This window comes from Pseudorasbora parva, chromosome 22 (genome assembly GCF_024679245.1).
Source record: "Pseudorasbora parva isolate DD20220531a chromosome 22, ASM2467924v1, whole genome shotgun sequence".
Lineage (NCBI taxonomy): Eukaryota > Metazoa > Chordata > Actinopteri > Cypriniformes > Gobionidae > Pseudorasbora > Pseudorasbora parva.
The window spans coordinates 16,707,772-16,722,048 of record NC_090193.1 but is presented as its reverse complement, the minus strand read 5'-3'; the positions used below and the strand labels follow the sequence as shown (position 1 = coordinate 16,722,048).

Genomic DNA, 14,277 nt, shown 5'->3' with positions numbered 1-14,277 from the left:
GTGGTTGACCAAGCCAAAGGTCAGACAACAGCACACCCTCATCCAAAACATAACAGAGAGCAGACTGGTCTTTTCAGCAGGGTAAAGGGGATTTCCCTCTTGAAATTGAGGATTATCCAGTCCAGTCCTGGTAACAGGTAATAATCTCCTAGTATTAGATATGAGGAGTTATTTCGAAAATGCATCAATGCACTTATAAGTAACAACATTCATAGCATCTTTTGTCCACATACTTCCAATTGTTTCATTAAATTAAAATGAAATAATTAAGCATTACATTTCACTTATAACACGGCTCTGTGAAATACTCGATTCTGATTGGTCAATCGCGCATCCAGCAGTATGTTATTCCCAGATAACAATAGGCTTGTTCGACTTCACCCAGCGATGCGCAGAGCGATCGGCGGCAGACTTGAAGCACTGCATGCCAGTTAGAAATTTTGTCTGACTTGAGACAGTGTCGACGGCACGTGACTGTGACGTATGTCAACAAAATATTGCGAGAGCGATTCGAGAGTAGCCGGCTGATGCAGCCGATGCAGATTCTCAAGGGTGGCTGCAGGAGGCTGCTCGAGCTCTGATGACGACACAGCTGACCCACGATTGGCCGGATTCACCGCATGACAGCGATCACATGCGTTTCGTGTTTATTCTAAAACCTTATGTTACAAATCATTTATTTATAACAGTATAACCTCTTTTCATGTAGTCGCGATGTTTTGTCATGTTTATCAAACTAAAACTGATAAAAACCGTTGACAACACTTCATTGATAGTGTATGTTTATATGTTGAACATTAAAGGGTTAGTTCACCCAAAAATGAAATTGATGTCATTAATGACTCACCCTAATGTCGTTCGACACCCGTAAGACCTTAGTTTATCATCGGAACACAGTTTAAGATATTTTATATTTTAGTCCCAGAGCATATGCAGTCAATGCCCACTTTACATTAGCTGTGTCTCATTTCAGAAGGCCGCGTCCTCCGGAGGTCGCTTTTGAAGGCTGCATACGTCATAAGGCCGTCTCATTTCGAAAAAGTGAGTAGGACTCTCCAAATGCGACCTTCGAATGCGCCCTTCTTTCACAGGAATTGGGAGTGTGCATGAGGTGTATCCTTCACGGCTGGAGATAACCCACAATTCTTTGCGTCGGCGTTAACAACTTTAAAAATATATATTATATGAAAAAACGGCACCACCGTCAGTCAGATATACATGCAAGCGTAGATGTGGTGTTTAAATGTAAGTAGTTTAATCTTGTTTTTGTTTTTTAAGCTCTATTACCTCAAACAGATAGGCTAGTTGTGGTAAACAGGATTACAACTGTTTAGTACTTTTTTTAAACGTATAGGACAGTATTGCTGTCAAGACAAGAAACATTTCATAGTCATTTTCAAGTTATAAATCATTTTCATTCATATAACTGGCGTGAGAGCGCAACGAGGTTGAACGTGTTGGCATAGCAACGTGATACTTCCTGCCTGTGTGTCCTACGAAGGACGTCTAGTTTAATTCTGATTGAGGACACTCCGTATACTGCATCCTACACAGGACGTGTCCTCCGGAGGACGCAGCCTTTGAAATTTAACGAAATGAGACACAGCTATTGTCTTCTCCTCCATGTGCCTCCAAAAAGAATCAAACGGTTAATGAATCAGTGAATCGGTCAATGATTCGGGTCGCCAATGTCACGTGATTTTAGCAGTTCTGAAGCGCAATGGAGGAGGCACATGGAGGAAAAGAAAATGCTGAAATAAAATCATATTTTGTGATATTTTTGGACCAAAATTTATTTTCGATGCCTTGAAGAGACTCTAATCAACAACAACTGATGTCACATATGGACTACTTTGATTATGTTTTTATTAGCTTTCTGAACAAGGACAGTAAAGTGGGCATTGACTGCATATGCTCTGGGACTAAAATATAAAATATCTTAAACTGTGTTCCGATGATAAACGAGGGTCTTATGGGTGTGGAACGACATTCATTAATGACATCATTAATGAATTAGTGAGTCATTAATGACATCAATTTCATTTGTTGAAACTTCATCTGTGAAAAAGTTTGCAAATGCAGTGCAAGCGTCACCACGGGAAGGTCTCCGACTTCACGTCTCCGTTTGCAGCTCCTCCCCGCCTGCACTCGGCTACTCTCGCCGATCACACGCATCCAGCCGCAGCCGATGTCGAACACACCTAGTGTCAAAATGGAATAACACACCGCTCATCCGGGTACAACAAGTTATCTTGCCCGGTACTACTTATATGCTTGACATGTCACTCCGCCGGCGCTGTCGTCGACTGTCATGTGCCATCGTGTGACTGGGTTACAATGGAAAACGACTTCAAAGTGTTTTACTCATGACTTACTCACCCTCGAGTCATCCTAGGTGTATATGACATTCTTCTTTTAGACGAATAAAATCAGAGTTAGCCTATATTTAAAAAGTCCTAGCTAATACAAGCTTTTTAATGACGTACAGCTCTGCTCTGTTGATCTGTCCGTCAAATAACATGCTCCACACGACTCTGGGGATTTAATAAGGAATTTCGTCCAATTGCATTCTGTATTCAACTTATGGGAAAAGTGTTGAAAAGGCCGTGAGAGAAGGCCCTTTCAACTTTTTTTCCACGGAAGGCGATCAGCGGAGCTTTACGTTTTAAATATGGACATAAACGCAGCGATTCGCTTCAGTAGCCCTCAGAGACGCGTGGAGCACGTTATTTGACGGACAGATGCATTTTTTTATGGACTTCAAAAACAGAGCTACAACTGCCAAAGCGTGGATTAGCCAGGACTTTTTAAATATGACTCCGATTTTATTCATCTGAAAGAAGCATGTAATATACACCTGGGATGAAGTGAGGGTGAGTGAATCATAGGCTCATTTTAATTTATGGGTGAACTATGCCTTTCAGCATCAATTTCAACATATATGGTTAAAAAACAAAACAAATCTTTTCAGCAATAGATAAAGGCTTAAAGCAGTTTGGAACTGTTTTTCTTCGCAGAAGCTTTGCGTAAGAGAAGAGTTAATAAAATATTTAAACTCAAGACAATATTTTGTGCTTGAGACAAGTAACTGTTAGCCGTGTAATACGCGGGACAATACTTAATACTAAATGTATACAATTAATGGGGCTTTGATTTGAAGTACGCTTCAGAATATTTTTATTTGGCAAATGGATATCTGTTTAAATATGTATGAACCTTAGCTGGATGTGCTGTTCCTGCAAGGGGTTGGTTTCATTGAATTTTTCTATATGTATGCATGCTGAATGCTAATCTCTATAACCGGCATGTTATATTTAGAAATGTATGGATATTGAAAGGGAACTGATGATTAAAATGTTATCGAAACAATAAAATATTTATTTACAAAGACAGACATATAGTGCATGTTTCAAAGTGGTAACCAAACTTTTGGACAGGTTTCATTGTGGTGTTGAGGCTGAAATCCAATATCAGTGCTTTAGGTGCGTGATTGATTGGTAAGGTGATGCTCTTGAAGTGGACGACAGCATTGGTTTATTCTGACAGCCTGAGCTTTCCATCTGCCCTGAACCACTGATTTAACTCAACCTGTGACCTCTTCTCTTGTAGGTCAACTCATCCACCAGGGGAGGAGGGGGTATTAGAGCAGATTTTCCCTGACAGGTATTTCAGTATTGCTCAGGAAGGTAATAGAACATGTCCTGCTAAACCTTTTGTTGGGAAATTTCAGCATTCAAATGCAAAATATTTAATCCATCTCGAAATAGGCCTACTTAAAAGGCAGATTTAAGACACAAATCTCATGCGGTTTTCATTTGCAATAACTGAACTTATTTCTTTTCATTTGGAGATGTTTCATCACTCATCCATATATGGCTTTTCAATTGACAACTTAACATTCAGTTAGTTTAGTAATGATCATTTTCAGATATTTTAACACCGTAATTTTTGCTTCCTGCTTTAAATATCCGCTGCAAACATTTGATTTATTGAAATTGCAACATTATGTATTGACATACATTTTAAGTATTTGTAACAAACTGATACAATTTCAGAAATGTAAGATAGACCTGATTCTTTTTGGCATCTTTAGTTTGATATTGATTTCATTGTTTGTAAAGGTGAATAACTGAAATGCAAGCAGACCTTGAGAAATGATCATTATGAATTCATATCACATTCAGGACAGACTTGCACACTCCATTTCGTAATTTTATCTGCTTTCACCTGTGTTACCTTTCACAGCTGAAAATCTCCTGTAATTCATTCTCACATAATAGGGAAATTATTCATGTAAATAATTTAAATCTGTTCCAGTGTAAACCATTAAGTTTGATTTATTCTTAATGTCTGTGTGTTTTTTATTTCAGTGGTTTTGGTATTCATTAAATTTGCACTTGCTGTACTTAAGACGACACACTGAATCAACTCACCCAGCTTTCTTTAAAGGAAAGTTCCAAGTTAGCTGACTGATGACCTCGTATGGCCTCAGAAGACAGTACGTATACGTACTACTTTTATGACACTTTTGTGTACTATTTTTAAAAGTCTGAAAGCCTATATTTCAATGGAAAAGAGCGAGCAGTGTCGTCATCAAACTTTTTCCTTATTCCACAGATGAAAGAAAATTATACATTTCAAAAGAAATGAGGGTGAGTAAAGATCACAGTAGTTTCATTTGATTTAATTTCATTTTACATTAACTTCCATTTAACCCAAACCAGTCCTTTAAAAGCACAGAATCCCACTAATAACTTCCTGTTGCACAGAGAAGCGCTGACATTAAACATCACTTAATTTCCATGACAGCAGATGTTTAATGAGGTCACTGAAGTCAAGTGTGATAGACAAGGCCATTCCCCACCCACTCGGAGCCAATCAAAGAATCCGCACGACGTTCTAGATCATTCCAGCCAGCCACGGTGGGAGGAACAGTCCGACGGTCCCCAGAATGCACACCAGCACAAACATCCAGAGGAATATTCTATCAATCACCATGGCAACATATTTCCAGTCTTCCCTCACCTGGTGGGGGAAAAAAGAGATTCATTCGTTTCAGATATCATGATATATTTTCCACTCATGTCTTTCCCTCTCAGAATTGATTTTTTGGATGACTACTTTCCTGTGAGACCCACAGTGTTTTCTGGTTTTTGTAGTATAGCAAGAATGCTGATAAAAAAATAATACAGGTATCAAAAGCCAATTCAAAGTGCCTCAGAAGAACCTGAGAATCTTTTGCTAAAGAGGCATCTAAAGTTCGTATTGCAAGTGAACGTTTCTTTTTACAGTTGCAGTCTGTTTACCTTTAGTTACCTTTATTTTTGCAGAAATAGGCTACTTCATCCAAAAACAAAACTGTAACCTACTTAACCTCATTATATTCCAAATTCATTACTTGCAAGAAACACAAGAATTCAAAATAATGCTCACCAATCTTCAGCACGACAACTAAAGAAATCATTTTGTGAATCGAGTGTGTTGAATGTGAATCGAATATGGTTGTTGAATAGACTACCGTAAAATAATAACGTCTTATTATTGCGTTCTCCTCGCAACCTGTGCGCATAAGCAAGCATACGATTCAATCAATTCTAGAACATATTCTTATGAGCTGGTTAGAATTATAAATATACAGCAGAAATTAATGCATTTTTATTTATTTATTAGTAGTTAAGAGGAATTACTAGTTTAAATGGACGATTCCTTCCCTCAACTGAATCAATCGGTTACTGAATCCAATTCTGACTTAGTAACTTTAAGTGATAATGGATTATGACATTTTTTAGCACATAAAGTCTTAGTAAAGTCTTAGTCACATAAAGCACAGCATTCGTGGCTCGACTCGTCAAGACTTTTTTCCAAGATGGCTGCTGTCCATAAACGCGTAATGCAATGTCTTTATAAAGACTTCTTATTAAACTGTTTGTACACTTTCAAAATTCTCAATGCTTTGGTTTGCATGTAGGGACAGGGCCGTGCACAGGGGGGTGGCCCGGTGGCTAGAGCCACTGCTCCTTTGCCCTCATCGGCTAAGGTGCCCCTCTTGCCCTCTCTCACCTTCAGAGGATTCCCATAAAAGCATTCTGTTCCGCTAAAAATCCACTAATTCCGCTAATCCGTTCCATGTTTTCCTGCTCGCTCGACGCTCCGCAGCATCGCTCAAAGTCTGCAGCGGTGTCCGCTCTCTGTGGAGACGGCAGTTAAAGAATGTCGAAGAATATTAGCTACAAACTACAATCCACATACAGACAGTGGTTGATCCGCGAATTAGTAGTTTGTTTGTTTCAACAGTGCAAACATGGATTCAAAGCTCCAGCATGCAAGCTGGTAAATCGCCATACTGTTGGCTATACTGAATATTGCTGACAGTTTGTCACTCTTTAACTCCTGTAATATAGATTTCCGATTATAATCAATTTTACGAGTTAATACTAGTATCTATAACATATGTCATATGTATGATATTTTATTTAAACCATATTAATCGTATACACAATTTAAAAAAGGTAATAAAGACTATTATAAATATAAATAAGTTGTATCAGGGTACAAGCACACCCTAAGAAAAATGTGCTCATTTTTCAAAAACGTTAATGCTTTCAAAAAATCTCTAGCAAAGTTTGCAGTATTTTCTGTTTAATTTGATTAATAAAATAGTCAACCATTGTTCAGTAAATATTAAAATGTTAATATAAAAATATTTTTAAAATACAGAAACTAATTTTTAAGTAAATAATCTGAAAACACTGAGATCCCATAATAATTTAATAAAGTTTTATCGTAACAACTAAATATATTTGTATTATATGATTATTATCATATTTTTTATTATAAATAGGATGTTACCTCTAAGATGGACACCCAACTTAAGATATTTACCAGCTGAATCTAACCATGTCATGTCAACAAATGGAAGTCAGTCAGCTGTTTATCATCATGTTAAATATGCCTTTTACCCCAAATACCATAAACAATACCTTTGTCTCAAAATATATTCAATAATTTTAGTGATTCTCATTTGCTACTTAAATCTCCAACGAAAATGTAAAATAGAAAAGATATCAAATTAGCCTAGAATCATTTTTTGAAAGAATAATTAGAACAACATAAATGTAATTAGCTCTAAAGCCTAACAAATGTATTTACAGTATGATTGTAAAAGGTTTGTTATTCATTCTCTACATTAAGATGATACTCAATCCCCTTAATGCCCCTTTTTTGGTTTGGGCCACTGCCCCTCAAAATGTCTGTGCACGGCCCTGTGTCGGGACCCTCATTATGCTACCGTGTTAGTGTGAGGCTATATTGAGCCTAGTTAGTGGTATTAAAGCTACACTGTGTGATATTTTCCCCCATCTAGCGGTGAAAAGGTACATGACCATCCAGTTTCTGTTCTTCTCAATTCCAATTTCGTTTTAACTCATATGGTGGCCGATTTAGTCCAAGATTAACATGGCAATCCCCCTCTTCACATTCGACACGGTGCCATCGAGTGTTAAAACGTGAAAGGCGAAGCTTGAATTTGCGGGTATGTCCCTCTTTGGCTAATGTACTTTCAAGATGGAGGGGCAACATGGCGACCCCATTCGAACCCCTCACCCGTATGTATTTTCAATGGCATATTATAAACTTATGATAATACTTTATTACTTGAAAGAAGTAAATATACATTAATGAGCACATTTTTGAAAGAACTAAGTGTTTTTAGCTAAGAATAAACTAAAAAAGTTACACAGTGTAACTTTAACTAGCGATTTAATTTTACTTACTCTGTGCCCCATAGACAAGCATTAAAAGCTAACCTGTTTTTAGAGATAAAACTCTTTCCATTTTCATGAAATTGCATCCCAGAGAACGATCTACTCAGTAACCATGTGTTATTTACCCTTAGGTTCAATTTTCACCAGAGTTTTCATTTAAATCAAAACTCCACTACTGATCGAAAAATCGGGTTTGGGGTTGGAATGACATGAGAGATTTTTCACTCCTTTAAATTGTAAAACTTACTGAAAAGTCTGAATCTTCTGCTCTGAGATGGTCGGCAATGTACTGAACCCCTTCTAAGGCTTTGAGAAGGGACTGCGACAGATTGCTCACCGGCTCCACTGCATTCAGATCAGTAGCGCCGTCACTGCTAGAGCTGAAGATCTGAGCGTTGGGCATGTTATGTCTGGCACACTTGCTTACTTCATCATGCTCGATCTTCTGCTGACTCGTCGTCTCAGATGTAGTACAGAGTTGACAACTCCCTGCTCCCAGAACACTCTCCTTGGCTTCCATGAAGACACTCTCAGCGCTGTGGCCTTGGATATCACAGTCTGTACACTCGGCTCCATCCTGCGGGATAGTGTGCAGCAGAGTTCCAAGGATAGTATCTGGAAATGAAGATGTGCTGGAGGCGAAAATGCTGTTTGTGTATGCACACGTGTAACCGATGACCGGCGTTTGAGGTGTTTGTGAAGTTTCTTCTTGCAGGATGGAATACTGACTGCTGGGAGAACTGCAGAAAAACATGGGTTTGGGGGAAGAGTCCTGCTGAATTTGATCCAACTGGGCAACAGCCAAATTGTGGAGTGGACTTTGTGGAGAGATATCCAGAATGTTGTTCCGTAGAAACATGGACTGCGCCTCCAGTGGCTTGTGCATCATCTCAATCAGTTTCCCACAGTTCCTCTTACCTGAGGCAGGTGGACGCTTCATGAACAGGTAACGGGGCACCAGGTGGAGAAAAAGCTGGCGGACCCAGTGTGGCATGTTGTGCGTGCGGGACGAGCGGTGGTGTACGTTGAGCACGAACACCGTGATGATGATGGAGAGAGTGACGAAGATCATGGTGAAGAGGAGGTACTCGCCAATAAGCGGGATGACCAGCGAGGTTGAAGGGATGATTTCCGTGATCAGCAGGAGGAAAACGGTCAGAGAAAGCAGGACGGAAATACACAGCGTGATTTTCTCCGCACACTCGGAGGGAAGGTAGAAGACCAGCACCGTCAGGCAGGATATAAGCAGGCAGGGGATGATTAGATTGATGGTGTAGAACAGAGGAAGACGTCTGATTATGAAGGAGTAGGTGATATCTGGGTAGATTTCCGTACAGCACTCATACTTCTTGATGTTGTAAGTTCCGACGGCATTTATTATGACCCATTCCCCGCTTTCCCAGTAGTCCATCTGATCTACATCACTGGCCATACTGACCAGGTCAATCTTGGCCTGATCGTACGTCCAAGAGCCGAATTTCATCTTGCAGTTTTGCTGGTCAAACGGAAAGAAGGTGACATCAATGCTGCAGGAGCTTTTATAAATGGCAGGAGGTTTCCATTTTATCCTGCCGTTGTAAAACACCTGGGCTTTAGTCAAGTGAGTCACTGCAAAGTCTCCGTCGGCGCTGCAGATCAAACACAAATCTGTTAGACAGTTCCTGCAATGAAAAATCTGCGAAGCAATGTGAAAGACAGCTGAAGCGGTGTCAGTGCACATCACAGTGAGCCAAACCATCAATAACCCGTGACATCTTTGACACGCTTGTTTTAGAGAACCTCTCAACCCTCAGAACCTTCAATCGTGAGAGAACAAATCTCTCTGATCAAGAGAATTGTATAGAGATTATAATTTGTTTATAGGCTTCAGTATTGGATTTCAATCGTGCAATCAGAGGTCATTTATAGAAACAATTCAACCAAAAATGTTGTCATTGTTTACTTCAAGCTTCAAAAGGACAAAAATATCCTGATGTGAAGAGTCAGTCAATGAAGTGAGTAATGATAAGGATTTAAGTTTGACAAAGCTTACAGACATTGACTAAAGTCAATTTGCACTTTGAGATTCTTCGGAATGAAAAGTGCATTATAAATAAAATCTATTATTATTATTATTATTATTAAAGTGGTAAACATCATTTCATCAAGTACATGTTTCTGGATCAATATCGTTGTTGATCGTGGAACAACATTCAAATCAACCAATCAAATTTGAGGGACAAGTTTACAGTTTATGCCAAGTTTAGGCTTACAACCAGGGTTAGGTGTTTATTCATCTGTCATTTCCCTCTGAGTGTAGGGATAAGTTATGGGGTAGGGTTAGGTTTTATGCACTGTGTAAAAAAAAAAATAGGTCTCCAATTAAAAATGTTCTAGTGACTGATCACATTTAAATTTTTCAGTTGGCCAAATTGAATTTCTGTGAATTCAATTGCATCAATTCACAGAAATTCACTAGAATTTCTCTAGTCACTAGAAAATTTTAAATTTGAAACATTAATTTATTTATTTTTTACAGTGTAGGGATATGGTTTTTGGAAAGAAATGTTCCAAGATCGACAAAATATGTTCATCCAGGAACATGTCTTAGCAAAATCACAATGACCAATGAAAGTGCCAGTAACTTGAAGCGAGTCAAATCTTTGTTCAGGAGCTGCTCTAACAGATTCAGTGAGTTAATTCCAACACAATCACATGTGATCATAAAGTGCGTATCATATGCTTGCCAAAAACTGCGTAGCATATGCATGCCAAAACATTTTGGTGTATACATTCCATGAGATTGACACTCATACTATATAGATTTTCATGAGTTCGGGTTTGATAATTCAGAGAACGAATCGTCAGACTGATTTAAACAAATCCTTTTTTGTAAGATTCCTTAAAAGAAATGGCTCATACAGTAGGGTAATTTGCTTGTGAATGGAACTGCTTCATTATACAGTATATATGGTAGGCCTACAGTATTATCTCATGTCGGTGACATTCAGTCCAGACTCCATGGAATCATGCGAATATGGAAATACACAGGGTTAAGAATTTACATTTTTGTGTGAACAAAAGCCAAAATGACCACAATAAGTTGAAAAAAGCTATTAAAGTAATAACAAGTAGATATACAAGTTAAATAAAACATAATTTGAATATTGACAAATAACTTTTTAGCGTTAAAAGTATGTATTAGCTGTACATTTAAAACTTTGCAACCAATTATATTCAATCTCTGATTAATAACTTTAATATATCAATAAGGCAGACTCTGTTTTAGATCTAATGTTTATTTTACTGCAAACACAATACACAATGCACCTCGAACGGAATGGTCTGTAATTTCACTGAATTTAACCTGGTCTCTAATGGGACAGCCCAAATCAATACTCATATGAACCCTCATAATGGAGGACAGCTTAATACATGTCTTCTGTTCATTTAGTGATAACTAGAAGACAAACAGAATTAAGATTAAAATGAGTAAAGATTGCAAGTATTATACACCAGTTTCCTCTATATAAGAACCATAACATCACCCAGAGGAAAAGAGCTAACTGAGCCCCATTACGCAGACACAATACAATTCTGGAACAGTGGGAGGTTAACAGTGTTTAAAGATATAGATTTTTAGAAATGGATTTGGCTGAATTCCTGATTGTTAAAAGCCTTACGCACTTGTTATAGAGCACAATATCCGGTCTCCAGATGATCTCGGAGGGGATCCTGATGGAGGTGACATTCTCATACTCCTCTGGGTTCCAGCGCAGCTTGTAATCGTTCCACTCCTGCAGGGAAACATGTGCGCTCATCATCGCTCACAACCAGCAGGTATGACAGGGGTGGAGAGTGAAGCAACAAGAGCCCAGTTCCAATTAAAAATCTCATTAATGCCCAATTATGGGCTGGGTTTTTTATATATATTTTTTTATGGAAACCTACCTGCTTCACCCAGACATTTGTGGTCATCATCTGATTCTTTTCATCCTGGTTTATTATGAAGCAAAGTGGGATTTCCATGTGAAAAAGAGTAATAAGATAAGGGGAGTGAGCATGTATTTGCACATTTAAAAAAAAAAAATCTTTCACTGCCTCAAGCATTATAGTTGACTGGGAGATGTCTGTATGTTTTTGCAAAATCAAGATGTTGCTGCACTGCCATTTTAATCTGAGACTCACCACATCAATGAGCTGAGCAATGGACAGGCCAAAGTGGACCAGAACCACATCCGAGATGTTTGCTACAGGACGAGAGAGCTTGTTGTAGTTGCTGAACAAAGATTGGAGAAGTCTTTCTTCCGCATGAGCACGAGCTGGACTGGAGGAAATGACTGACAAAAGGATGAAAAAAACAAAAACGTTTTTCAAGTTTCAGCTGTTGAGACAATCAGTGTGTTAGACTTCCATGTGCAATTTGATATGATCTCAAGTATTTCAGTCACACTTTATATTAGGTGTGATTAATTTATATGTACTTACATAATAAAAACATTTATGTACAATGTGCTCATTGTGTTGATGTTATATTGCAAAACACTGAGGTGGGATACGGGTAAAGTTAAGGACTGGTTTGGTGGTATGGTTAGAGATGGGCCAACAGTGTAATAATTATAGAAATTAATTGAAAAGTATGTACACAATAATTGCAATGTATAAAACTATTAATTAAAATCTTAGCACAGCAGGTAAAACCATTTAATTTATATATATATATATATATATATATATATAACTGCTTTCTTTCTAGCAATGTGTTGTGATTTTATGTTGGGACAAAACACCCCTAAGCTGCTTACATCCCTCATTCATGCTGCATCAATACATAAACTGGAAATTGGGAATTGTGTAACTACAGCGAGTTACAAATAAAGTTAAACCAAAGGTCAGACTTTACCAAATGCCAGCTGCAAACAGACAGACAGAAGAAAGAAGACACTCCACGCTGCTTTCATTTTGTCCACTTGATGTCAGATGATATCCCACTCTGGTGATCAAAGAAATTAAAAAGTGAAAATGGATGCCTAATAAAATTAGATCAAAATTATATTTCAAATTAAAAAAGATTGGTAGATCATCTTTCTGCAAACTGGAAAAAAAAGACTCAAAAAGTGCATGAAAACAGCCACAAAAGTCATTCAGTGTCCAAACCTCTTGTAAAAGTGAGGAGTCCCTCAGAATACCTCTCTGGCTGTCATTAGACGTGCTCCCTCCCACTTTCTCTCCTTTCCTCTCTCTCTCTCTCTCTCTCTCTGTGTGTGTGTGTTTTGCTGTTTCACTCTCAGTATCTCTCCTCTCCGGCCCCTCCACCTTCCAATCTTTGCCTATTACGCTGAGTAGATGTTATGCGCTGGAGGCTGCGCCTTACACATGAGAATGTCACAGAGAAAGAGAGAGAGAGGGGATAGAAAGATATTGATTGAGGACAAAACCCTTAAAATTATGTAGCCAAATGCCTTAAAAGTGCTTGATGTATTTGAGCATGATCGTTTTTAAATGGCATTTTCTATGCAATTTATTTTTTTATGATTAGCCTTTAAAGAAGTTAAAGATAGCAAAAATCCAAGATCAAAAGAGCACGCAGGTGAGGGAGAGAGAGAGAGAGAGAGAGAGAGAGAGAGAGAGAGAGAGAGAGAGAGAGAGAGAGAGAGAGAGAGAGAGAGAGAGAGAGAGAGAGAGAGAGAGAGAGAGAGAGAGAGAGAGAGGATGGAAAGTCAAAGGCAAGGAGACATAAACAGACTGAAATATGTCTGGAAGTGATCTAACATTGCAGAAGAGCCGTGGCAGCCAAACTCAGGATGCTTTCTGCTTATAAATTACAAGAAGAGATATTCCGTCTCAGCATTCAGCCCTTATAGGATGGCATGTCCTGATTTTGCTGAATTATTTAACATTCCTGTCTGAAAATTTTACCATATCCCCTTACCCCTTAGCCCTAACCCCTAACCCATAAGTACGCCCTGGTTATAAGCTTAATCTTGACATACTGTAAATCTGTCCCTCAAATCTGTATGTTGTTCCAGGTCCACAAAGATGTTCCACTTGGTGAAATCCTGTGATAGGATGAATCTGTGCTTTTAGAAGTTAATATTTATTTAACTGTTATACAGACTGAACTGGGTAGCTCTCTCAAAAATGAAAATCCACCCCAAACTGTCTTTGTTCTGAAGAAGAAGAAAAATATATATTTTGAATGATATTTAAGACAATAAATTGGAATCCATGTTTTTGTATTTGAGTAAATGATGACAATTAATTTTTTTAGATAAACTATCCCTTTGAGAAAAAGACAAAGCATGCCAAAAATGTCATTAATATTATACATAAAGACATGCATGTCTTCAGGCTGCTATCAGGCATAGATTAGCATTTTAAAAGAGAGTAAATAAAATATTTATCCATGCTGTTTCCAATCCAGCACACACCTGCAATCCACCAAGAGCTTATCCAAGAAACTGATTAACCATCTGTCTGGGAAGGCAATAACTCAGCTATGGACGACCCACAATGTCCTTATGAATAATACAGA

General features: G+C 38.2%; 1 protein-coding gene across 2 annotated transcripts; it reads right to left on the bottom strand.

Moving 5' to 3' along the window:
- Positions 1 to 4,560: 4,560 nt before the first annotated feature.
- On the bottom strand, positions 4,561 to 13,008 carry chrna4b (cholinergic receptor, nicotinic, alpha 4b). Of its 2 annotated transcripts, XM_067432024.1 has the most exons (7): positions 12,900 to 13,008; positions 12,646 to 12,735; positions 11,931 to 12,082; positions 11,694 to 11,738; positions 11,430 to 11,539; positions 8,011 to 9,391; positions 4,561 to 5,025 (listed from the first exon to the last, which is right to left on the bottom strand). In XM_067432024.1, the coding sequence occupies exons 2-7, from the start codon at positions 12,701 to 12,703 to the stop codon at positions 4,900 to 4,902; spliced, it is 1,872 nt and encodes a 623-aa protein (XP_067288125.1). In that variant the 5' UTR covers positions 12,704 to 12,735; positions 12,900 to 13,008; the 3' UTR covers positions 4,561 to 4,899. The 2 variants fall into 2 exon arrangements, with proteins under 2 accessions (XP_067288125.1, XP_067288124.1); XM_067432023.1 differs by lacking the exon at positions 12,900 to 13,008 and having other exon boundaries at positions 12,646 to 12,805.
- Between the last annotated feature and the right edge of the window lie 1,269 nt (positions 13,009 to 14,277).

Coding starts and splice junctions, on each gene's coding strand:
- chrna4b (XM_067432024.1), bottom strand. CDS start 12,703: ATGAAAGCAGCGTGGAGTGTCTTCTTTCTTCTGTCTGTCTGTTTGCAG. Junction 11,540..11,693: donor CAAATGTCTGGGTGAAGCAG/GTAGGTTTCCAT, acceptor GTTTCCCTGCAG/GAGTGGAACGATTACAAGCT. Junction 9,392..11,429: donor GATATTGTGCTCTATAACAA/GTGCGTAAGGCT, acceptor TTTGATCTGCAG/CGCCGACGGAGACTTTGCAG.